The 26,482-nt window shown below is 39.0% G+C and overlaps 1 protein-coding gene across 6 annotated transcripts in view; it reads left to right on the forward strand.

Moving 5' to 3' along the window:
• The window catches only part of Nt5c2 (5'-nucleotidase, cytosolic II), a 131,306-nt gene that overhangs the window by 85,924 nt on the left and 18,900 nt on the right, over positions 1 to 26,482 (forward strand). For 5 of the 6 annotated variants that reach the window (XM_090345971.1, XM_090345972.1, XM_090345973.1 and 2 more), the window contains 2 exons: positions 6,429 to 6,502; positions 25,508 to 25,625. In XM_090345971.1, the coding sequence (XP_090202097.1) occupies positions 6,429 to 6,502; positions 25,508 to 25,625 (192 nt within the window). Of the gene's footprint in view, positions 1 to 6,428; positions 6,503 to 21,657; positions 21,692 to 24,356; positions 24,564 to 25,507; positions 25,626 to 26,482 lie in introns of those variants that run through there. The other variant, XM_090345975.1, reaches the window with a different exon arrangement.

A 26,482-nucleotide genomic window follows, 5' to 3' on the forward strand; every position in this document is an offset into this window, starting at 1 on the left:
TCCCCTATTTCATTTTCTAAATGACTTATGTAGCTGGGGAAGGTTAACAAAGTAGATGCTTTCCTCAGTAAAAGTAGGGTGAAAATTGAAGTATTGGGAGGATCATGACAATGCTGGAGCTGAGTGTTTTGTTTTTGCTGGTAGTTGGGCTGGAACTCCGAGCCTTGAAGTCTGTTGTCTTCCTTGCTTGTTGGCTGATGCTCTACTACTTAGCAATTCATCCAGCCTGGTATTTTAGTGATTAGTTGGAGATGGAGTCTTAATGATCTTTCTGTCTAGGCTGGCTTCAATCCTCAATTCTCTAGGTCTCAGTCTTCTAAGTACCTCGCTAAGATTACATGTGTAAGCCCCTGGTGCCTGGTGAGGTGGTTTTTTAGGGAGGCTTATAGATAAGAGCTTATCTAGCATATATAAGGTCCTGAGTTTGACCCCCAGCACTAAAAATACCATAAAAAGGAGGGAGGTTTGGCACCAGGCACTGGTTGCTCATGTCTATACTCCTAGTTACTGAGGATTACATATATGAGATCTGGAGGATCACAATTTGAAGCCAGCCTGGAAAGAAAAGTCTGCAAGATTCCATCTCCAAAAATAACAAGCTAAAAGCTGGACTGGAAGCATGGCTGGAATTGTAGATTACTAGCTGTGAGCAAGATAAGCTTGAGGCCTTGAGTTTAAACCTAAAGACTAGCCAAAAAAGAAAAAAGGTCATTTATCATCATCTACTCCCTATCTCAAATATCATTACTCTTTTTCTTTCTCTCCTATACTCTATTACTCCTTCAGATAAAGCAAAAGGGAAAGTATATGAATATATATATATATTTGTTTATATTTTTGAAATAAGGTTTCATTTTTTGGGGGGGTGGGGGTGGGGGGCAGCGAGCTTGAACTCAATGCTTGCTGTCTTTTGGCTTTTTTATTTATGGCAGATGTTCTACCACTTGAGCCATGCCTCCACTTCAGCTTTTTTGCTGGCTAATTGGAAATGTAGTCTCTCAGACTTTTCTGCCCAGGCTGACTTCAAACCTCAGTTCTTTGTATCTTTTATTTTTTTTTGGCTCCAGTCCTAGGCTTGAACTCAGGGCCTGAGCACTGTCCTTAGGCCCTCTTAAGGCTAAAGCTCTACCACTTGAACCACAGCACCGCATCTGCCTTTTTTCTATGTATGTGGTACTGAGGAATCGAATCCTGGTCTTCTGCATGCTAGATAAGCACTCTACCACTAGACTAAACTCCCGGCCAGTCCTGTGTATCTTAACTTCCTGAGTAGCTAGGATTATATGCATAAGCCATTGGTACCTGATTCTTCTTGTGTTTATCCATTCCATATTGGATGGAAATTCTTCTACTTAGGGATTATAAATGTTTGCCATCACATTGGTTGGGCTTTTACTATTGCTCTTGAAATGGTTTCTTCCTAACTTTTTTTTTTTTTTGGTGGGTCATGGGTCTTGAACTTGGCCTGGGCACTGTACCTGAGCTCTTCAGCTCAAGGCTACCACCCTACCCTTGAGCCAAGCCCCACTTCCCGTTTTCTAGAGGTTAATTGGAGATAAGAGTCTCAGGTTCTATTGTGCTCGGGCTGGCTTTGAACCTTGATCCTCAGATCTCAGCCTCCTGAGAAGCTAGGATTACAGGCGGGAGCCACCTGTGCCATGCCAGTGCTGCTCTTGCTAACTTTTGCCTGACTTCATAGTTGATCCTCCTGGTTTCTGTCTTCAGAGTAACCTAGGTACTTCAGGCATGCTGATTTTAGTCAGTATGCCTGTCTTTATTTACTTTTTTTTTTTTTTTTTTTTTTTGGCCCCCTTCTCTTTCTGGCCCCGCTCGCTCCGGCCCCGCTCGCTCCGGCCTCGCTGGCTCTGGCTCGGCTCGCTCCGGCCCCGCTCGCTCCGGCCACCACTCGGTTGGGCTCTGCTTGCTTGCTTTCGCTTGTTGCAGTCTCGTCTCTGCCACTTCCGGCTTGGTTGTGTCTCGTCTCTGCCACTTCCGGCTTGGTTGTGTATGTGGGATACCGAGGAATTGAACCCCGGTCTTTGTGCATGCTAGGCAAGCACTTTAACCGCTAGGCCAAACTCCCGGGCCCTTTATTTACTTTTAAACATTTTGGTGTAGGTCTTTTGTGATACTAGGATTTTAAATTCAGGGTTTGGGCAGGTGCATTATGGCTGAGCCACGCCTCCTCCAACTCCTTTTTGTTTTTTGTGTTTTTTTTTTTCTTTTTGGTCAGTCTTGGGACTTGAACTCTGGGCCTGGTTGCTGTCTCTGATCTCTCCGGCTCAAGACTATCACCCTATCTCTTGAGCCACAGGGCCACTTCCAGTTTTCTGGTGGTTAATTGGAGGTAAGAGTCTCATGGACTTTAGTGCCCTGGCTGGCTTTGAACTTTAATCCTCAGATCCCAATCTCCTGAGTAGCTAGGATTACAGGTGTCAGCCATGGTGCTGGACTCCAACTCCATTTTTGAGGGAGTATGGAACAGTATTGAAATTTTTGAATGTTTGAAAACTTTGCTAAGCAGATGCTCAGTTAAGATCTCCATCCCCATTTTCCACTGGTTATTTTAGGCTTCATCGTTGCTTGGTTGTCAGGCCTGTGCCATTGTGGCTAATTTCTTTCTGTTGAATTGAAGTCTCACAGACTTTTCTGCTGTGAAAGGTCTGGACTTCAAACCCTCTCACTCTTAACCTCCTACTTAGCTTAGGATGACAGGTAAATGCACCTAGCTCTATGTTGAGAAGGGCTTTCATGAACTTTTTTGCCCAGGATGGCTTTGAACCTTGATCTTTGCATTTGGCACTATTTTTTTTTAACTTTAAAAAAAGTGTATTTTATTGTCAGGGTAATGTATAGAGGGGTTACAGTTACATTCATCAGGTATTGGGTACATTACTTCTTGAACATTGATACTCCATCTCATATTTTTGTTCCACTTTTCTTCCCCTTACCCCGCTCCCAATCATCTTGTGTTTCCGCTTCCTTATTTCAAATAAACATACATATAATATACCAAGTAATGAAGTCAGATACAGTAACCACATGAGATAAACCATGAAGTGAAAAAAAAAAAAGAAAATAGTTAACTTCACACAGTATATTAAGAACAACAATCACAAAGATAAACCTCTTGTTTCTATATCCTAGAGTTCATTTTCTTTAGTCTCATCCTATATGGCCGTATGTACATAGCTTTTGAGCTATTGTGATCTTCTGCTAGGAGAATCCTAGCCATGTACTAATTATTACAGATTAGGGAAACCATGGAGCCTGTGTTCCTTTGGTCTGGCTTAATTCACTTAATATGATTTTTTCTAAGTCTTTCTATTTCCTTACAAATGGGGGAGATTTCATTCTTTCTAATGGCAGCATAGAATTCCATTGTGTATAAATATTGCATCTTCTTGATCCATACATCTACTGAGGGGCACTTGGGTTGATTCCATATCTTAGTTATGGTAAATAATGCTGCAGTGAACATCATTGTGCTAGTGGCTTTAGTATGTCCTTGTTTCTGGACATTTGGGTAAAATGCCAAGGAGTGGGATTGCTCAGTCATAGGGGAGCTCAATGTTAGGTCTTTTGAGAAATTGCCATACTGCTTTCCAGAGTGGTTGAAGGAGTTTACACTTCCCCCAACAGTGTAGTAGTGATCCCTCTAGCCAAATCCCCGTCAGCATCTGTTGTTATTAGAGGTCTATTCTGTGGCCATTCTATCTGGAGTAAGGTGGAATCTCAAAGTTGTTTTGATTTGCATTTCTTATGTAGCCAGAGTTGTGGAACATTTTTTCATGTCTCTGTAGGCCATTCTTCTTCAGAGAAGTCTCTCTTTAAGTCTTCAGCCCACCTTTTCATAGGATGGTTGTTGTTTTGAGGATTTGTTTTTGAGAGAGTCATTTTTTTTGAGCTGTAAAGTATATTTTAGATAAGAGGCCCTTGTCCATTGTATGGGTAGTGAAGCTCTCCCACTCTGTGGGCTTTCTATTGAACTTTCTAGCTATGTCCTTTGTCATACAGAAGCTCTGCAGTTTAATGCAGTCCCATTTGTCCAAATAGGCACTATTTTTTTTTTTTTGGTCGTGGGACTTGAACTCTGGTCCTGGGCGTTGTCCTTGAGCTCTTCAGCTCAAGGCTACTGGCCTACCACTTGAGCTACAGTGCAAACCAGTTTTCTAGGGTTAATTGGAGATAGGAATCTCACGACTTTAGTGCCCAGGCTGGCTTTGAACTATGATCCTCAGATCTCAGCCTCCTTAGTAGGATTACAGGCATGAGCTACCGTGCTTGGCAGAAGTGGAATTTAAACTTAAAATCAGATGTCATTTCACACTTGTTAAAATAACTTAAAGAAATCGGCCGGAAGTTTGGCCTAGTGGTAGAGTGCTTGCCTAGCATGCACAAAGATCCAGGTTCGATTCCTTGGTACCACATACATAGAAAAGCTAGAAATGGTGCTGTGACTCAAACGGTAGAATGCTAGCCTTGAGGAGAAAGCCCAAGGACAGTGCTCAAACCCTAAGTTCAAGCCCCAGGACTGGCAAAAAAAAAAAGCTTAAAAGAAAATACAGTAAGTATTGTTGAGTATAAAGATAATGGAACTCTCTAAACTCTTAGTGATGGGTGTAAGATTGTGCAACCACAATGGAAAATGGTGTAAGAAGTTAACAAGGATTGTAACTACATATAAGTGAGCAGTAAAGCTATCTGCACTTCTGTGCTCATTGCATCATTATTTACAATAGTCAAGATAGGGAATTACTGAAATTTTATCTACTGATGAACAAGGCCTTCATACATTTGCCTGGGTACTGTCCCTGAGCTCTTCAGCTTAAGGCTACCACCCTACCCTTGAGCCAAGCCCCACTTCCCATTTTCTAGAGGTTAATTGGAAATAAGAGTCTCAGATTCTTTTGTGCCTGGACTGGCTTTGAACCTTGATCCTCAGATCTCAGCCTCCTGAGAAGCTAGGATTACAGATGTGAGCCATTGCTCCCAGCTATATTCTACCATTTTCACCAACTTGTATGAACCTAGTTAAAATGCTCGATTAGTAAATCAAACGTAGGAAATTTCTATGTGACATTACTTATTTTTTAAATTTACTTGTTGTTAAAGAGATGATGTTCAGAGAGACTACAATTACATGAGTCAAGTAATGAGTACATTTCCTTTGGTACAGTGTCTTCTATTCCCTCATTCTCTCCTATCCCTCCTTCTTGTCTCCATTCATGACTAGTATAGTTCACTTTCATCAGTGTCCAGTGAGGCCAACTCCTGCACTTTTTCACCCTTTTTTTTCTCTAGTTCTGTACCCTTCTCCCCACCCTCCTGAAGTTATACACATGAATATACCGTACATAAAAGGCAAAAAGGACAGAATCATCAAAAGCTAAAAACTAAAAAAAGGGAAGGGGAGAAGTCTTTTGTTTGCATATATGATATCATTTATGCATGGAACTTAATATGAGATTAAAATAGTGGTTGGGAGTCAGGATGGGAAGATGTAGATCAAAGGAGATACAGTTGTACCAGGAGTTTGGTCTAGCGGTAGAGTGCTTGCCTAGCATGCACAAAGACCCGGGTTCAATTCCTTGATACCACATACATAGAAAAAGCTGTGGCTCAAGTGGTAGAACTTTGGCCTTGAGAAAGCCTGAGGATAGTGCTCAGGCCCCGAGTGCAAGCCCCAGACTGGCAAAACAAAAAAGACAGAGTTACATTTATGTAGAATGAGTTATGTTAAGAAATCAAATGTACAGTGTGACTATTAAAGTACAGGGTATATTGGGAAGGGGAAGAAAGGAAAGAAAAGAAAAGAAGGAAGACTATGATATGCTTAGTTGTTTGGCTCTCATGATTACTATGTGTTTGTGTTATCAAGATAAGTATGTCAGGGGCCATTTGTGGTGATACTTCTATGTAATCCTGTGTGATCCCAGCTTTTTAGGTAGCAGATGCAAAGGATTGTGGTTTGAGGTCAGCCCCATCAAAAAAGTTAGACTCTCTCTTACCCAGTAACCCAGGTGTGGTGGTGAGCACTATAATCCCTGCTGTTAAGGAGGCGTAAGTGGGAAGATCAGAGTCCACACTGGCCTGGGAACAAACAGGAAACTACATGAAAAAGTCACATTTTCCACCAGCATAAAGGACTGGAGATGGTGCTGAAAAGGTATACTGCCTGCCTAGCAAGTGCAAGGCCCTAAGTTTTAACCCTAATAATTGCCAAAAGAAGAAAAAAAAAGTATATCAAGTGTATACTTAAAGTTTACCTCATCTTTATGTTAAATATTATATATATATATGTATATATATATTATAATCAGTTGGGGAAATAAATGAGATCTAGAAAAGTAGCCAACATAGCTTCAGTAAACTTGAGAATTTCTTTTCCAGTGTTTATTGAGAAGCCATTTTTTCTTTTTCCATAGGGTGTTTGTGAACCGAAGTTTAGCCATGGAAAAAATAAAATGTTTTGGTTTTGATATGGATTACACCCTTGCTGGTGAGTAACAATTTCTGATTACTTAAGAATTATTGTTTTTGGTATAACACAGTGGGCTATAGTAAACAATTGAATAAACACTTACTGATTTAATTAATTTGGCTCTAAAAAGTTCAAATTGTCAAAAGGTCAAATTGTGTTCATTGAGATTTGTGAATGTTGATAACCTTGAGGCGTAGTTCATGAGCTTACACTGATATGATCCTAAATTATTTTAAAGTTCTTGGTAAGAAATTGATAACATTGTACAATAATGTATGTATTGGGACATTTTTGGATTTTATTGTTATACTCAGAGAAATTTTCTACCTTTAGTTATCCTTTAAAGTAAATTATTGTTAAGATTTTGAATATTTTTGGTTTACAGTGCTAGGGATTGAACATAAGGCCTTATACATGTTAGACAAGCACTATACCACTAAACTCTAACCCATCCCCTTGATAAGGTATTTCTAACACAAATGGGAATCGTGTTCATTTTCTGTTGACTTGAATACATACAAATATGTAAGAGCTTTTTAAGAATTAGAGTTGTTAGTTTTGTTCATAGCCCTTAAATATCAACACTGTTTTTCCCTACCCAGTAGTATTAGTGATTAGAACATTTCTTCAGAACTGATGAAGAATATTTGCAGTGCAGTAAAAATGTTATTTTAGGTAGTAAGAATATAGGTTGAGTATGTATACAAATGTGTTCACACATATGAGTACAGCTGTACCACTCAAAATTCTTAAATTGTCCAAAGATACATAGAACTTGAAAATATAAATTCACGTACCTCAGGAGCTAGTTATATTACAGAATTAAAAAACTAACTCCTGAAATAATGAAATCTCAGTTTGATGTTCACATTGTGCTACAAATATAAATGAATGCTATAAATGTACTATATATATGATTACCACATAGATGTAGATACTTTTTTTAGCCAAAGAAATAATTATCTATTAAAAACATACACAAGAAGGGCCTTGATCAAATTCTTTTTTTTTCTCTTCATACTTGATTATATGCTTGTTTTTCTATTGCCTTGATGTTGTTTTAGAACATTTTAACCTATATTATATGATTAAACATTGTTTTCTAACACTTGTTAGAAAGTAGACGAAAGCACTATGACTTTATTACTATTCAAATGAGAAAATTCTGCAATCAAGAAATCTAGCTCTTGCCAGGCACAGTGGCTCACACCTATAATCCTAGCTAATAAGGATGCCGAGTCACAAAAGGACCTGAGACTCTTATCACCAGTTAACTTCTAGAAAACTGGGAAGTGGGGCTTGACTCAAGTGTAGGGTGGTAGCCTTGAGCTGAATAGGTCAAGGAGAGCTCCCAGGCTGAGTTCAAGTCCCATGACCCACCAAAAAAAAAAAAAAAAAGGGAAGAAATCTAGCTTTTGTGGGTAGCTAGTGGTAGAGTGCTTGCCTAGTACATTCAAAATAAGGGAGATAGTATCCAAAATAGAAAAAATATTACATTGATCAAGTCCTAACAACTACACATACAAAAAAAAGAAATTTAATTATTAAGATGTCATTATACTGCAACTGTTCAATATGTATGTCAGTATATATGTATTAAGGATCTATTATTGTATGCTTGACACATTTTGTTGTTACTAAGCATTGACATAATTAGGTATTCTTCCACAATAATCAGTCCCTTAATTGAAAAGTGTGTGAAACTTAGTTTCTAAACTTTAATGATAATATGATTGCTTCATTCCATTGTACTTTATAGTGGTACTTTTTATTTGTCCTAAATACTGATATATTTAGCTTTTAAAAAGCTAGAGGAGGGGCCGGGTGTGTGGCCTAGTGGTAGAGTGCTTGCCTAGCATGCCCGAATACCAGGGTTCGGTTCCTCGGTACCACATACGTAGCAGAAAGCCAGAAGTGGTGCTGTGGCTCAAGTGGTAGAGCTCTAGCCTTGAGAAAATCCAGGGACAGTGCTCAGGCCCTGAGCCCAACCCCAGGACTGGCAAAAAAAAAAAAAAAAGCTAGAGGAGCTGGGAGGTGGCTGGTGCCTACTCAGGAGGCTGAGATCTGAGGATCAAGGTTCAAAGCCAGCCCGGGCACAAAGCTACCTGAGAATCTTATCTCCAAATAACCTCTAGAAAATGGGAAATGGGGCTTGGCTTGAGGGTAGGGTGGCAGCATTGAGCTGTAGAGCTCAGAGACAATGCCCAGGCCCAGTGGTAGGGCGATAGCCTTGAGCTGAAGAGCTCAAGGACAGCGCCCAGGCCCAGGGTTAAGGCCCAGGGTTAAGGTGATAGCCTTGAGCTGAAGAGCTCAGGGACAGCTCTCAGGCCGAGTCCAACCCACCAAAAAAAAAAAAAAAAAAAAAAAAGAAAGCCAGATGAAAGGGCCAGGCATGACAATTCATTTCTGTAATTTGAACTGCTCAGAAGTCAGAGATGTGGAAGCGAAAAATTAGTGAGATCCCGTCTCAAAGAGTAGTAGAGCCTGGATATGGCTGTACATGCCTGTCAGCCTAGCTATGCAAGAAGTATGAATAGAAAATATCAGGTAGCATAAATAGGATCATGGGCTAGGCTGTCTCAACAAAATGTGAGACCCTATCCCCAAACTACTTAAAAGCAAAAGAAAGGGCTGGTACGTGGTTCAGGTGGTAGAGCAACTGACTAATAAGTATGCGTTCTTGAGTTCAATCCCTAGTACCTCCTCCAAAAATTGGTGAATTGAGATTTAACTAAGAATGGCTATGGATAGATAGATAGCACTTACACTAAGTGTATTTAAGAAGCAATTATAGGGCCGGGAGTTTGGCCTAGTGGTTAAAGTGCTTGCCTAGCATGCATGAAGACCAGGTTCGATTCCTCGGTACCACATACATAGAAAAAAGCCAGAAGTGGTGCTGAGGCTCAAGTGGTAGAGCTCTAGCCTTGAGACAGTGCTCAGGCCCTGAGCTCAAGCCCAGGACTGGCAAAAAAAAAAAAAGAAGCAATTATAGGGGACAGTAGTTTGGCCTAGTAGTGGAGTACTTGCCTAGCAAACAGAAAAAAGCCACAGTAGTGCTGTGGCTCAAGTGGTAGAGCTCTTGCCTTGAGAAAACCCAAGGACAGGAAAAAACAACAAAAAAACCCAAGTATAATACTATATTTTGCCCAATATTAAATATGTAGCCAACTTTAAAAAAAATCAACTTTGTTGAGGAATGAATTACAAATGCATTGTAAGTAGACAGATTGAATTTTGTAAACTGTCTATTTGTATACCTACCACCACATTTGAGATAGAGAACATTTTCTTTACTCCTAAAATGTTCCTGTATTCCTTTTTTTTTTGTGAGGGGGGTGAGGGGGTCAGTCGTGGGACTTGAACTGTGCTGTCTCTGAGTTCTTCAGCTCAAGGCCAGCACTTTACCACTTGAGCCACAGCACCACTTCCTGTTTTCTGGTGATTAATTGCAGATATGAGTCTCATGGACTTTTGTGCCTGGGCTGGCTGCATTACAGGCTTGAGCCACTGGCACCCGTCCTCTATTGCTTTTTGAAGCCACTTCGTTTTTTCTATCCTAGGACTTTGCCCTATGAATTTGTGTCACTTCAGATTAATTTTCCTGGGCCGGGAGTTTGGCCTAATGGTTAAAATGCTTGCCTAGCATGCATGAAGACCTGGGTTCGATTCCTTGGTACCACATACATAGAAAAAAGCTGGAAGTGGTGCTGAGGCTCAAGTGGTAGAGCTCTAGCCTTGAGAAAGTCCAAGGACAGTGCTCAGGCCCTGAGCTCAAGCCTAGGACTGACAAAAAAAAAAAAAAGAAAAACGATCCAGATTAATTTTCCTTTTTGCAGAATTATATATGAGTGGAAACATACAATATACAGTCTTTGATATTTGGTTTCTTTTGCTTGGCATAATGCTTTTGTGATTCCTTCATGTTATTTCTTATCAGTAAAATGGTGGCTTATTATTCTTAACATTAAAACTTTAAATTTGAAATAATGTTAGACCTATAGAATTGTTGCAAAATAATATGGAAAGTTCTCCTTTCCTCTCCTAAAAGCTTGCTTGACTATTGTACAATTATAAAAACTAAGGCATAAATGTCACTACATTACTACTAATTGAACTACAGGCTTTATCCTGTTTTTATTAGTTTTCCACTAATGCCCCTTTTCAATTTCAGGATCTAACCAGAATCCCACATTGCATTTAGATGTCATGCCTTCTTGGCTTCCTCTAATTTGAGATACATAGTTTCTAAATTGTTCCCAACCTTCATGTTTTGATGCTTTTAAAGAGCACTTAGTAGGTACTCTTGGAACCACTTGGGTTTGTCTGATATGTGTGTGTGTGTGTGTGTGTGTGTGTGTGTGTGTGTGTGTGTGTGTGTTTGTTTATTTATTGCCAGTCCTGGGCATAAGCTCAGGGCCTGAGCACTGTCCTTGGATTTTTCTCAAGGCTAGAACTCTACCACTTGAGCCTCAGCACCATTTCTGGCTTTTTCTAAGTATGTGGTACCGAGGAATCGAACCGGGTCTTCCTGCATGCTAGGCAAGCACTCTACCACTAGGTCAAACTCCCGGCTCCTTGTCTGATATTTTTATATTGATAGGTTGAAGAATTATGTATGTTTGGGAATAATAAAGCAGAAGTTATTACTGTTCTCAGCATGAAATGAAGGTTGAGGAGGGTGGGGGAGTATGATGTTCATAGATCTTATTACTGGAAAGTTAACCAATTAGCACTAAATTGTTTTATTTAAACTTTGGTGTATATATATATATATATATTAGATTTTTAAAATATTGGCTTCAGTTATACAGAGGGACATGGCATACATACAAAGTACCTTGATCCACCAACCCTCTTCCTTGTCCTTTCTTTTCACCTTCTGAAATAAAAGTCAGTCCTGCTATGCAAAGGCTGACACAAAACATTGTCACATTTTTTTTTAAAGCAAGCTGAAAAACAAAATATACATAACGTAATTTTTAAACATGTTTTCCTCTGAGGTTTGGGATTCTCTGGAACACTGTGGTGGTGTATACTTTTTGACCCTCAAGTACTATTCTATTATATAAATAGCATGCCCGGAACTGGAAGAAAAAGTATACTGTGTATGGTATTCCATTTTCTATTTCTGAAATTGGTCATTTTATTTTATTTTTCACTTCATGTGTTTAACTAGAGGTTTATTGGTGTGTGTGCGTGTGTGTGCGTGTGTGTGTGCGTGTGTGTGTGTGTGTGTGTGTGTGTGTGTGTGTGTGTGTGTTTGTTTTCTGGGGCTTGAACTCAGGGCCTAGACACTGTCCCTGAGCTCTTTTGCTCAGGGCTATTACTCTACCACTTAATCTACAGCTCCACTTTCTACTTTTTGTTAATTTATTGGATGTAAGTGTTGTGCCAAGATTGTCCCATGTTCTGGGATTGACCCCCTCCCCACCCCCTTGCTAAGGCTCATGTACTAGGAATCAAAAACACATGATCCCGGAACTAGCCTGGACTTGAACCCCAGGTGGCAACAGCCCAATGCTCAGTGGTTAGACACCTGAGCTCTGACCAATCCTGAAGCGACCAGTGGTTCGAAGTTACCAAACAACCAATCAGGTGATTGTAACTATGGAATTGCCCTATAAAAGCTGTGTAAAACCTTTGTTCGGGGCCTCTTAGCATTGCCGGCTACGGGCATGTCGAGGTCCGAGTTCAAATTCATAATAAACGACCCTTGCTTCTTTGCTTTGACTTCGGCCTCTGGTGGTTCTTTCAGGGTCCTAGGAATTCGGGTACAACTTAAGAGTCTCACAGACTTTCTCACCCAGACTGGCTTAGAACTATAATCTCAGATCTCAGACCTCAGACTCTAAAGTAACTAGGATTATAGGCATGAGCCACTGGCTCCTAAGATTTACTGATTTTATTTCATTTATCCTTTCCTAAATTAAATCCCTGTTTGGGGGTTCAGGTATTTCTCATGTACAGGTGTGTGTGCGTGCGCGTGCATGGGTGCTGTTCTCCTTTGGAGATGGGAGAGATGTTGAGGACCCACCATAGGCTTCACATGTAACTAAGCATACTTTCTTCCATTGAGTCCCCAGCCCTCACAGTTTTCTAATAGACTTGTTGATAACTTCTGTAATATATTGAGAATTAGTTTGATATAAATACTAGTATTAAGTAAATATATAATACTGAAATATTAGTACTGAATAATTTGGTAATTCCCACTAAGAAATGAGAGAGGAACCAAAAAAGAGAGAAAAAGGTATAGATAGTGCAGATACTGCAGAAATGAATAATGTTGGTTGATTGATCTAAGATGTTTTTAGGCAGGCTTCACCTATAATGGAGCTAAGTAAAAACTTTGATAAGGCAATAAAATATGTGCTCATTTGAATTTTAATACTATTAAATAGACTTAATTAATAGTGTAAGTGTAGCTATTCTGGTAGTTGCCTTCTTTGTTCATATACTACTTTTCCTAATGTAGAGAACACATTTAGTAAGCATTTGATTTCTCTTAGGGAGGATAGAAGTAACTGGTTTTATTGTAAGCGAATAGACTAAAACATGTCCTTTAGGCTACTATAACACATAACTAGATACTTTATAAAACCACAGAAATTAATTTCTCACTTTTTTTTTTGTGGGTTGTGGAGCTTGAACTCAGCTTGGATGCTGTCCTTGAGCTCTTCAGCTCAAGGCTTCTGCCCTACCCTTGGGCCTGGGCACTGTCCCTGAGCTCTTTAGGTCAAGGCTAACACCTTACCCTTGAGCCAAGCCCCACTTCCCATTTTCTAGAGGTTAATTGGAGATAAGAATCTCAGGTCCCTTTGTGCCCAGACTGGCTTTGAACCCTGATCCTCAGATCTCAGCCTCCTGAGTAGCGCTAGGATTACAAGCGCGTGAGCCTTTGCACCCAGCTTAATTTCTCACATTTTTGAGTAGTCCAAGATAAAGACAAAGTGTGCATCTCCATTGCGTTTTCTAGCTGAGTCCTTTCGTAATGGAAAGAGCAGCCACTCTCAGGCCCCTTACAGAGGCACTAATCCCATTCCTGAGGTCTTTACCCTTAAGTCCTCTCAAAGGTCCTACCTCCTAAGGTCACTATCACATTGGGGAATTAGGCTTCAACAAGGGGTATTCAGCCTTAGCATAATCTATAATTTGGTTATTTTGACAGACTTTTTTGAACGATACAGAGTTAGCATTTACTGCAAAATAGTACAATACTGGACTTGTGGCATGATTCAAGTGGTAGAGTACCTACTATGAGTAAGAAAGCTGAGGTCCCCAGTACACACACACACACACACACACACACACACACACACACACACACACACACACACAGAGTAAATAAAGAAAGGAGGTAGAGGAGGAAAGAGGGGAAAGGAAAAGAGGAGAAGTATCTTTCCTCTCTTAATAACAGATTACAAAAGTGAAGTGTGCACATTTGCTAAATGTAAATTTTACATGACTTGGGAGCCTTTATTAGGAAATGAAGATCCAGAGATAAGAGTAAAGCTATTTGGTCAAGCACAGTGGCTTACACCTATAATCCTAGTTACTCAGGAGGCTGAGATCTGAGTATCAAGGTTCAAAAGGACCTGAAATTCTTCTTTTTTTTTATTTTTTCAAGGGGAAAAAGAAATTTATTAAAGTCATTCCAGGCCTGGGCAGATGGACTTGGGGCTGGTCATCTTTAGCCCTCACAGGCACTGTGGTCAAGCAAGACTAACAGGCTTTCGTGTCCACATCTGGGCTTCTTGTGCAAAGCTGTTTTACATGGTGACCCCTCTCTGTACTCTGCAGGACCTGAGACTCTTATCTCCAAGTAACCTCTAGAAAACAGGAAGTGAGGCTTGGCTCGAGGGTAGGGCGGTAGCCTTGAGCTTCAGGGATAGCAGCCAGGCCCAGAGTTCAAGCCCCATGACCCCCCCCCCCCCCAAAAAAAAAGAGTAAAGCTGGTTGCTTTTTATGCTAACACTGACAAGACAGTCAGTCATAGAGAAATATAATAGGACACAGGGGTGGGGGAGTGGGGATATGCCCTAATAAACTGGGAGAAACTTGACAAAAATCTGTTGAGAGAAGGAGGTTCCTGATACAGGACATAAACCTTCGGTTGAGGGTTTTATGATATATTTCAGAGGGAAAGGAGGAAGGTAAGAGTAAACTTCCTGCTTCTGTTTTCTCAAGGGCCAAGCAGCCATGTTTGGGGATATGTTCTGAGTCGTGTCAGTAACTGGAAATTGACTTGGAGTTTAAGTCCAGATCGTTTTCCATTTCTCATGTTGTTTCTAGCTTTCAGAGGAACACAAATTTTCCAGTAGCCTTTAGATATTAAGAGACAAATGCCTGTAATCAGGAAAAAAGAAAGCAACCTTTGTCGTTTTCCAAAAATGAAAAGCTTACTTAGAGTAAAAATGCCTTTTTCTTGCAGTTCAATGGTAACTCATTCTTAGGATACAGAGTTTTGCATAGTTTTGCTTAATTGGTATGTGTTTTGCTGGGGATGGGACTGAGGGTCCAATACGTGCTGCATCCTGTGTTGAACCACTGATCTGCATCCCTACCCAGCTTTTCCTCAATTTTTAGAAATATTCTTAAAAGAATGCAAGTACCATGAAAGTACTTTATTTTAAGTATGGTTAGGATTCTAAAGCAAATTATGTGTCTGCTTTTTTTCTTTTTCTTTTTTTTTCAATCAGAAAATCTTTGATTGAGAGAAGATTTCAGAATACATTTCAGGCTGGGGTAGAGTAGCTTACTCTCCTGTAATCTCAGCAACGTGGGAGGCACAGCTAGGATGATCACAATTCATGGCTGGGCAAAGTTTAGTACAACACTATCTCAAGTAACATGCCTTTAATTCCAGCTGTATCAGAGATGTCAGCAGGAAGATTTTGTCTATGTGTGTTTTTGTTTTTTTCTGGTTGGTTGTGGGACTTGAACTCTGGGCCTGGGTGCTGTCCCTGAGTTCTTCAGCTCAAGACTAGTACTCTAGTACTAGAGCCACAGCGCCATTTTGGATTTTGTGATCTTAAGGCCAATCCATGCAAAACGTCTGGGACCTATTTGAAAAATATTAAAGCAGAAAAAGGATGGAAGAGTGGCAGAGTTTAAACTGCCTGCCCTCTGCTTAAAAAAAAAAAAAAGGAAAACATATTTTAGACTCTTGAATTTTTGCCATATCATTAGCCACTAGAAATGACATCCAGTTATTTCAAACCTGAAAACTTTGCTTTGCCTTAGTAGTGTGGGGAGAAACAGCATAGTAAAGCCAGAACCATCTCTTGATACTGGCAAATATAGCTGTTATCCTACTGCTAATCGAAGCATCTCAGGACTTTTGATTGCAAGCTCCTAATAAATGCATAGTAAATGCACTCTGATCTTGTTTTATTGTTACTGGAAGATGCTCAACTTACTTGACATTTAGATGAACATTTCTACATGTTATGTTTACTTGGATGAGAGTTCAAGGCATTCATCATATTTCTGTCAGCAACTGTATATCCTCACCAAACTTACTAGCATTCAAGGCACTTAAAGAGGGGAGCAAAACAATTCAGCGTAAGTATTGTGCAATATTGGTGCATTTTCACTGTAGATTTCTCAAGGAAGCATACACTTTTCTCTCCTTTTTGGTGATAAAATGTACAGAACATAAGAAATGGAAGTAAAGAACTCAAAATAGTGGACCTTATCTATAGCCTTTGTTTTCTAAGCTGGGAGTATATACCCTAAGTCTTAGTGTTTTATTTTTTTGTTTTTTTCTTTCTCGTCTGTGATTGGACTTGAACACTGGGCTTGGGCATTGTCCCTGATCTCTTCAGTTCAAGACTAACATTCTACCACTTGCTCCACATTACCACTTCCCTAGACGGTGGTTTTGGTTGGATAAAGGTGGGTGCGAAAACATGGATATGTGATCTCAGCTCACCCAAAACACAGGAACAGCAAGTGATTCTAGGATTTTTCTTTATCAGACCTGACTCAGGAGGCTGAGATCTGAGGGTTTTCATAGCCAGCCAGTACAGAAGTCTGTTGAGACTTTCATCTCCAGTTAAGTAGGAGGCGGGGGGGGGGGGGGGGGGGGAGCCAGAAGCGGAGGCACGGCTCAAGAGCACCATCCTTGAGTGAAAAAGCCGAGTGTCAGCTTAATGCCTGGAATTGAAGCCCAGCACCAACACAAAATAAAACACACTTTAAGTGTAAAATTTCACGCCTGCTTCAACATTTTTTTTTTTTTGCAGAATTGGATTTGAAATCGGAGTCTTGTCCTTGATAGTAAGCAAGCACTCCTCCACTTCAGTTTATTAAATATCTGTTTGCTTGTTTTTTACTTAAGACTCTTTGATTATTGTAAATCAAACTTTTAAATTGACAAGATAACCTATATTGAGTATCTGCCCTGAAATATAGGATAGTGGTGCACTTATTGCTTATTGACTCATTGTCTGAGTTCAAGCCATAGGCAATAGTTTGACTTAAAGAGTGTTGGTTTCTTTTCTTCATTGGGTCAGTATTTTGTTTTATTTTTGCTGGTTCTAAGCTTGAACCTCAGTTCCTTTCACTTTTACTTGGCTTCCTTGATCATAGCTGATGCTCTGCTACTTGAATCACCTTCTAGCCCCACTTTTTGTTGATAATTGAAAGACAATTTCTGCTCAGGTTGTTTTCAAACTTTAATTCTACAGGTTTTGGTCTCCTTGGTAGTTAGGATTACAGGCATAAGCCACTAACTTCTGGCTAGAAGAGCATTTAAAAACTGAATTAAGCCTGAAAATTTAGGCTGATTGTTCTCACATAGGCAATGTCCCTACTTGACTGTAATTCTCCTCCCCCCTCTTTTGGTCAGTTGTGTGCTTGAACTCTGGACCTGGGCACTTTTTTCCTTTGCTCTTTAGCTCAAGGCTAGTTCTCTACCCCTTGAATCACAGGGCCACTTCTGGTTTTCTAGTGGTTAATTGGAGTTAAAGAGTCTCATGGACTTCAGTGCCTGGGCTGGCTTTGAACTTCAGTCCTCAGATCTCAGCCACCTGAGTAGCTAAGATTACAGACATGAGAGCCACTTTAAGTACGGCAAAATATATCTTCGCACTTAACTCACTTTACACATTCAGATTCACTTGCCTAATCTTTACGTGGGTGTTTAGAATGTATTAATAGCTGAGAAAGTGGAACTGTGTCTCAAAGTGTTAGAGCACTAGTCTTGAGCCAAAGAGCTTAGGAACAGGGCCCAGACCCAGAGTTCAAGTCCCATGACTGACCAAGAAAAAAAAAGCCTAGAATGTATTAGCTGAATCTAATGTTGTCAGTAGACTTTGTAATAGTACATTATGATACACTGGTTATCAAATGAATCAACTTGAATAAATAATCAATAGTTTTCAAACATGGCTTCTTGTTTGTCTTTCACTACTTCTTAGTTGTAGTTTTTGTTATCTTCTAAAACTTACAAATGTCTCTGTAGTGCACCATGAGCTATGAGCTCCTTTACACCAAAAACCATTGCTTTAGCTTGTTAAATTTCTCTAACTTTAAGAATTTTGAGTGAGGTTGTTTGCTTTTATTTTTTGAAAAATGTATTAGGGATTTTCCTCCTCTTCTCCTTCCCCTCTCCCTCCCCCTCCTCCTTCTCCTCCTCCTCCTCCTCCTCCTCCTCCTCCTCCTCCTCCTCCTCCTCCTCCTCCTCCTCCTCCTCCTCCTCCTCCTCCTCTGTTGGTTATGGGCACTGTCCCTGAGCTTTTTTGGTCAAGGCTAGTGCTCTTCCACTTGAATCACAGCACCACTTCCAGTTTTCTAGAGATGAGTTTTACAGCCTTTCCTGCCCAGGCTGGCTTTGAACCACTGTCCTCAGATCTTATCCTCCTGAGTAGCTAGGATTACAAGTACAAACTACCTATACCTGGCTGCTATTAAATAGAATTAAAATATTATCTAATTTTTTTCAGTTTTCCAGTCTCAAATGGAAAACAAAACTGCAAATACATGATACTGATGTGTGTGTCCAATTTCCAGAGGAGAAAATTTTGAGTTAGTTCATTTTCTTTGTTGTTTAATTTTAATTTTTATTGTTTTATATTAGTTATACAGGGAAGGAGATTTCATTGTTAAATTTTCACACTTGTTTACACTGTATTCCAATCAGTTTCACCCCATCTATTACCCTATATTCTTCTCCCTAAGAAATAGCATCCCCAATAGGTTTCCTTGTTCCATTTTCATAGTTGTAAATAATTATATTAATACTTCTTTATTCTTTTTTTTTTTTTTTGCCAGTCCTGGGCTTGAGCTCAGGGCCTGAGCACTGTCCTTGGACTTTCTTAAGGCTAGAATAGAGGTCTTACCACTTGAGCCTCAGCACCAGTCCTGGGCTTGAGCTCAGGGCCTGAGCACTGTCCTTGGACTTTCTTAAGGCTAGAATAGAGGTCTTACCACTTGAGCCTCAGCACCATTTCCGGCTTTTTTCTATGTATGTGGTACCGAGGAATCAAACCCAGGTCTTCACACATGCTAGGCAAGCACTGTACCATGGCCAAACTCCCAGCCCCTATACTTCTTTCCCACATATATACCACCTCTTTTTATTTAAAAAAAAAAATCAGTATTAGGAGTATTAGAAGAATGTTTTTTTTTTTTCTTGTTTGTTTTCAGATAGGGTCTTATTAGCCAAGGCTGCCCTTGAACTTGGAGTTCTCTTGCTTCAGCCTCCTGAGTGGTAGGATTATAGACATGCCACCATGCTTATCTTAGTGTGTCCTTCCTTCCTTCCTTCCTTCCTTCCTTCCTTCCTTCCTTCCTTCCTTCCTTCCTTCCTTCCTTCCTCCCTTCCTCCCTCCCTTCCTTCCTCCCTCCCTCCCTCCCTCCCTCCTTTCTTTCCTTTCTTTTCTTCCTTTCCTTTTTCCCCTTTCCTTTCCTTTCCTTTCCTACTCTCTCTCTCTCTCTCTCTCTCTCTCTCTCTCTCTCTCTCTCTCTCTCTCTCTCTCTTTCTCTCTCTTTCTCTCTCTTTCTTTTCTTTCATCATGGGGGCTTAAACTCTGCCTGGGTGCTGTCTATGAGCTCTTCAGCTCAAGGCTATCGCCCTACCCTTGAGCCAGGCCCCACTTCCTGTTTTCTAGAGGTTAATTGGGTATAAGTCTCAGGTCCTTTTGTGGGATGGATTTGAATCTCTGAACCTCAATCCTCATATCTCAGCCTCCTGAGTAGCTAGGATTATAGACATGAGCTACAGTGCCTGGCTTTTTTTTTGGGGGGGGGGTGCCAGTCCTAGGGCTTGAATTCAGGGTCTAGGCACTGTCTGAGCTTTTGTTTCCAAGGCCAGTCCCCTGCCACTTTGAGCTACAGCTCCATTTCTGGTGGGTTTTTCTTTTTGTTGTTGTTCGTTTTTGTATTTAATTTAAGATTCGAATCTCATAGACTTTCCTGCCTAGACTGTCTCTGAACTGTAATCCTTAAATCTCATTCTCCTGAGTAGCTATAATTATAGGCATGAGCCACCAGCACCTGACTTAGGTTTTTTTTTTTCCCTCTCTGTCATGGGCTTGAACTCTGAGCCTGGGCACTGTTCCTAAACTTTTCAGCTCAAGGCTGCCACCCTACCTCTTGAGCCCCAATGCCACTTCCATTTTTTTCTAGTAGTTAATTGGAGATAAGAATCTCATGACTTTACTGTCTGGGCTGACTTTGAACCATGATCCTCACATCTCAGCCTCCTGAGTAGCTAGGATTACAGGTGTGAGCCACTGCTCCTGGCTCCTAGTATTTTTTTTTAAGCAAATAAAAATGTTAGCATGTAATTTGGGTTTTCTTTCTTTTTTTCTTTTCTTTTTTTTTTAACCAGTCCTGGGCTTGAACTCAGGGACTGAGCCCTGTTCTTGGGCCTTCTCAAGGCTAGGACTCTACCACTTGAGCCACAGCACCACTTCTACCTTTTTTTTTTCTATGTATGTGATACCGAGGAGTGGAACCCCCGGGTCTTGGTGTGTGCTAGGCAAGCACTGTACTGCTAGGCCAAGCTCCTGGCTGTGATTTGGGCTTTTCAAAAACAGAAGGATATTGGTAATCTTTCAAGGCTCCATTTATTTTACTTTTTTATATAGCTAGTAATGGGATAGCTTGCTTTACATTTATATTACTAAATAAATGTGTTTCATGGCATCTAGCTTCTTTATTTAATATTTTCTCAAAGGAAAACACTGATAACTACTTTTTCTACTTAAAATTTCAAAGATTTGACATATCCTAATAGCAAGAGAATGTTGATACCAATTACACTTATAGCATGAAAGAAAAATGTTTGGTTGGATGATTTGTTTTTCATTTAACTGGAGGAGTTGTTTTTCTTCTTTGTAATATTTTGGTATTTTTAGACTTTACATCATTTGATGTGCTCTCACAAAAAATAGAGGAATCCAACAACTTATTTTTAAAAAATTTAAATGTCTGGGGAAGATGATAACACATAAAGTTGGACTTAATGTATATATCTTCAGAGTCAGTATAATTAATGGGATATGCATATGCATATTCGAGTCAGTTATTTTACTAGACTACAGTGGTCTCTTAACTTGAGAAGGGAAATATATAATCCAATTATATAAATTACTTCCATTTCAAATGTATATGTCTAATTAGATTTGTTAGAAGCATGCAGTTGGTTCTACTGCATATGAAGATGACAGATTAGGTGCTGAAAGGTAGGAAAATTGATTTAAGTACACTGAGCTTTAGTAGGTACCTGAAAGCATGATGGGATTTCACTAGTTGTTTTTGTGCCCTTTAATCTATCTCCCTAGCCAGTTTCAGGTTTAAACATCATTTACTTGCTACATTCAGTTTCCATCATACTATTTCTCTCTGGCTTAATATTTTAGGATCAGATTTGGCTTATATACCAGATTCAGGTTGCCAGAAAATAAATAATGCACAATATTTAGTTTATTCTCAATATTCTTATTTAGGGCCAATTAGAAGGGCCAATTAGACTTCATTTTAATGGTGTCAGAAGCTTCAAATTAGAAGGCAGTGATAACTCCTGTAAATAGAAATTTCCAAATGGTGTCTCTGTTCCAGCCCATCACAACAGTTTTAAAACCACTTTTTGTTTTTGTTTTGTTTTGTTTTGTTGCTTTGTTTTGTTTTTTTAACAGGAGAGCCAGTGTAACTCCTTCAAGACTGGAGTGACACACACTGCATCTTCATCTGCCTCATGTGAGTTCTCATTTTGGCAGCAGCATTCTGCTAGGCTGGAACCTCTCTAGAGGTTTGCCCTTTATTTTTCTATAATCTGTAAGCTACTCCACAGTTTGGTGCCCACGGTAAAAAGTGTGTAAGAACCCTAAACTTTCATGCAGAACGTTTCTACTGCAAAAAGAACTTTCCTCTTAGCAAAAACTATCTTATATAAACAGCATCTACTGAAAACAAATCTCACAACTTTCATTCTCACAAGAAGTTACTTTGGAAGAGCTGTTTTTTCCTTGCAGATTATGGAGTAAAGATATCTTTTAAACACTTTCAGTAGTTTCGACTTTCAAAGCTTTGGTTGTTCTCTTTATAGTCTAGTTACATAACCTGAGAACACTGTGTGCTGTCCTAGTGGCTGAAACAGTCCTCTTTTTTGGACTCTAGCCCTTAAAACAATTTCTCCTTTTGTCTTTGGATATTGGCTAAGCTGGGGGCAGGCCTGAGGACCTTCTTGGAGTTAATATGTGAGCTTATATTTACTCTGAAACTGTTGGCTAGGTTTTGGAGCCAAGGAAAATCGGTTTTAAAAGTTGAGCTTGGAGCTGTGCATCATTTATTTGCACAGTTTTGTGAGACAAACTGAAATTAGAAGCTTTACAGCTAGGGAAAAGCACAGAGCTCTACAGAATGGGGTTACATATGAGGTTCCCTTCAAAATATCTAAGGTTGGCTTTATATTATAGGGCATGGTTGAGTTAAAAGGAATTTTTGCTTTTTAACCTTTATTCTTTAGTAATAATAGTACTTTGTAAACTTCAGGAATTTTTGCAACCAGGAAAGTCAGAATAAATGGTCTATTCTCAAAGGACATTTTGAATAAAATACCTAAACCTCTGTTTTACACAGTTTCAATGCTGCTTTACCAGCTCTGGTTATATTTTGTATAGCTTGCTAACAGATGATTTAATGACCTGGGAAATGTTTATCCAAAGAGCTTGCGAGAAAATGTCAGTAGCTTGTAGGTCTTGCTGATTTAATATAGTACTTGATGAAATAGATAGTGTTGTCAAAATGGCACTAGTAAATCTATTTACACTGGAGACTTAACAGTTTATTTTGGACTAGTTGAAAGAAAGAGGGAGAATTGTGCATTTCCACATATAAGCTTAAGTTTTTATGGGCCTATTGAAAAGTTCATAACAGTGGTTATATACCCCACCACAGAGTTTTGAATCAGATTTGAGAGAATCCTAAATTTTGGCTTCTGCTTCTGCTTGTGTTCAGCTTCAAGGCAGCAGATGAGGATGATACATTGTATTTCTGTGAAGTACTTTGAACTTATTGAAAAAAAGGAATATTTAAAAATATTTCTGTAGGTGGAATTTGTAGAATCTTATCAATTGACCACCTAGAAAGTTCTAGCCTGATAAATCAGAGTGACAAGTATGTAATTTTCCTCCATTTTCTGTTCTTTTAAGGATTTGTGGTAGCTAGATAGGGTTATGAAACTTTCTCCTTTTTTTTCCCCGTAAAAATTCGGAATTAATTTGAGCTTGAGTTCAGAATATCTCAATATAGGTTTCAATTACCAATTACTCCAATGCTGTATAATTCAGTGATTCATTAACAAGGGGAAATTGTTCATTTAGTGATGAGCTTGAGTAGAAAGGATTAAAATACAGCTTTTAATCCCCTTTCTTAGGAAGATGTGTCCAGTAAATTATCTTTTTGGAAAAAAACAAGAAATTCAAAGCATTTTATATGGGACAGATTCTATAGAATGTGACAGTAAGGTTAGCCCAAATTACTTAACTATACTGGAATTTTATTTCATTAAATATTGTTTGAAACAAGTGGAACATTGAAACAGGAGAAGTAATGTTTGCTATAAATTTTGTTAAAATGAGACTTGCCTACAATTTTCATGAGAGTATGGAGAAAGATGAGAGGTGTGAGTTTACATTTTCTGCATAACTTATATTGAGATCAATAGGTCCCAGGCCTTACTGTCAGCAACAGTCATTGTTAATCTGTGAACATGTATCACTTCCTTTATCACAGTGTATATTACACAGATTTGGGAATTCTATACTTAGGGGAGGATAAAACAGGAATTAACATGGAGAAAGAATTGTGGCTACTTTTGAAAAATACATCATTGTCATTCAACAAAAATGCCTTCTTGTGAAATTGTTCTGAAGAGGTAAACTCAAGCATCTCTTAAAGGAGTTAAAAAACAGTTTAGGCCTTGTTTTTTTTTTTTTTTAATCTGATAATGTTTATTAAATTTGAAAGCCCAGTGTGCTTTTTTAAAATTTTCAATTGGATTCTTAAAAATAAATACACTAGTGTTATAAGTTTGAAAGATACTGGAAAGTGTTGTCCTGTGCCACTTGGGCCACTCCTTGTGCTTGACAACAACCAGTATTACTGGCTTCTTTTATGTATCTCCAGAAATATTTTAAAAGGTGAATTTCACTTACTAAAATATTAACACTAACTTGAGAATACAGCTTTAGTCAATGAAATATCAATTTGAGCTGTAGGTTAAAGATGATAATAGTGGGTAGGAACTGCAATGATATAATGATAAAGTTGCATTATTATGAAACTAAAACAATTGGATGGATATTTTTTGCCTCATTTTGGTGTTTAGAAAACTAGCAGATCTTTCTCTTTTTCTTTTTAGTGTGCCTTACTCCTAGAAACTGGAGTTACTATCCTAAATAGTTCATTTGGAAGAAGCATGTTTAAAGGAGCAACATTTTCTTTATGCTGAACTGCAGTGACTAAAAAATGTTTTGTTTTTAAATTATGAAAAATGTCAGACACTGTAGAAGAGAGAAACCTCTGTACAAGGAAATCCATGTTATTTTTTTACCTGTTCCGTTAGCAGGTAGAAGTGTGTATTCTTATTCACACTTGCACATACCCATCTGCAGTACTTATGTCTTAGAAATAATTCCTTAATATCTGATTCCCAGTTGACATCTAGATTTTCTTAATTGTCACAGACGTGCTTTTTTTTTTGTCATTTGTTTGTAGTGATAATTTGTGAAATGTAATTTTGAAGCTTATAACATTGTTAGGGCTGAAAAGAAAACAGATTAAGGGCCGGGAGTTTGGCCTAGTGGTAGAGTGCTTGCCTAAAATGCACGAAGACCCAGGTTCGATTCCTCAGTACCATATATATAGAAAAGCCAGAAATGGTGCGGTGACTCAAATGGTAGAGTGTTAGCCTTGAGGAAAAAGCCCAAGGACAATGCTCAGGCCCTGAGTTCAAGCCCCAGGACTGGTAAAAAAAAAAAAAAAAAAAAGAAAGAAAAAAGAATACAGATAAATATGATAAGTAGAACAAATGCAAATTTGCTGATTAGAAGAACAACTGTCAGGCCAAAGAAGAATTGCAGAGAAAATACTGTTTAAAATAACAAAAAGAGCTCATCTTGCAAATTGCAACATCATTTGTGTACATCAGGGAGTCTTCAAGAAATATCAACTTCTTTCACCTAGTTTCTCTTTACTTACAGTCTTATAGTTAAAGTGCATATTAGGCTTTTCTCTACTGCCTTACGTGATAGGATAGGGGAAATGTTTAGAATAGACTCCTCCAAAGTGGAAGAAGTATAAATGTTTCAGAGTTCTTAGGTCTGTTACTCCTGATATAAGAGGACTTTTTTTTTTTTTTAATGGATGAGTACAGAATGTAGAATCTGAGGGAAAAGAAAAAAAGAGACAGATTAAGGAGAAAGAGGGAATTGGGAAAGAAAAACTCATTCATTTGCCTTTTCAAATGCGCTATTTTTTATCCTGACTAATGAGAACTTCCTCTTTGTGCAGTATACAAGTCCCCGGAGTATGAATCCCTTGGCTTTGAGCTTACTGTGGAGAGACTAGTTTCTATTGGCTATCCCCAGGAGCTGCTCAGCTTTGCTTATGATTCTACATTCCCAACCAGGTAAAATTTCGAGATTATTTTAGATTAAGATCACTTCCTCTGTTGCCAAAATTATTAATTCCAATTCATCCCAGACCAAAAAAAGAATACACTAAATTATTCTTTGTTGTTTGTTTTTGGGTTTGTGTTGACACTAAAATTACTGTGAACTTTATACACATGTTTAGTACTATCCAATCACTATGAAACTGTTAAAGTCTTATATTCTTTTCTGGTTTGTTTTGAGCAAGTTCTCTCTTTGTAGCCCATTCTGGCTTTGAACTTTGTTGTTGTTGGGCTTGAAACTCAGGGCCTGGGCGCTAGCCTTGGGCAAAAGAAGTTCAGGGACAGTGCCTAGACCCAGAATTCAAGGCGCAGGGCCAGCACCAAATAAATAAATAAATAAATAAATAAGAAGAAAAAAAAGAAAAAGAAAAATGTTAAATCTTCATTCAGAATAATCTGGGGGGAAAAAAACAAAATTTCTTATCTGTATCTACCTATCTTACCTCATTTCTCCATGAAATGACTGGTGCCTTTTAATCTTAAAAGTGGTATAGGCTGGTAGTTTGGCCTAGTGGTAGAGTGCTTACTTACCTAGCATGCACAAAGACCCGAGTTCGATTCCTCGGTACTATATACATAGATAAAAGCCAGAAGTGGTGCTGAGGCTCAAGTGGTAGAGTTCTAGCCTTGAGGAGAGACCAAGGCCAGTCCTCAGGCCCTGAGTTCAAGGCCCAGGACTGGCAAAAAAAAAAAAAAGTGGTATAGACTGTTAATGGTCTGTCTTTTATGGTTTCTTCATGCTGAGAATAGACTGTTGGCCTTCCCTGGAAAAACAAAGGGAACCAAAAAAGTCATTTCCCTATCTTTTTCAG

The sequence above is a fragment of the Megascapheus bottae genome, chromosome 15 (assembly GCF_031878675.1).
Source record: "Megascapheus bottae isolate mThoBot1 chromosome 15, mThoBot2.hap1, whole genome shotgun sequence".
NCBI classification, from domain to species: Eukaryota; Metazoa; Chordata; class Mammalia; order Rodentia; family Geomyidae; genus Megascapheus; species Megascapheus bottae.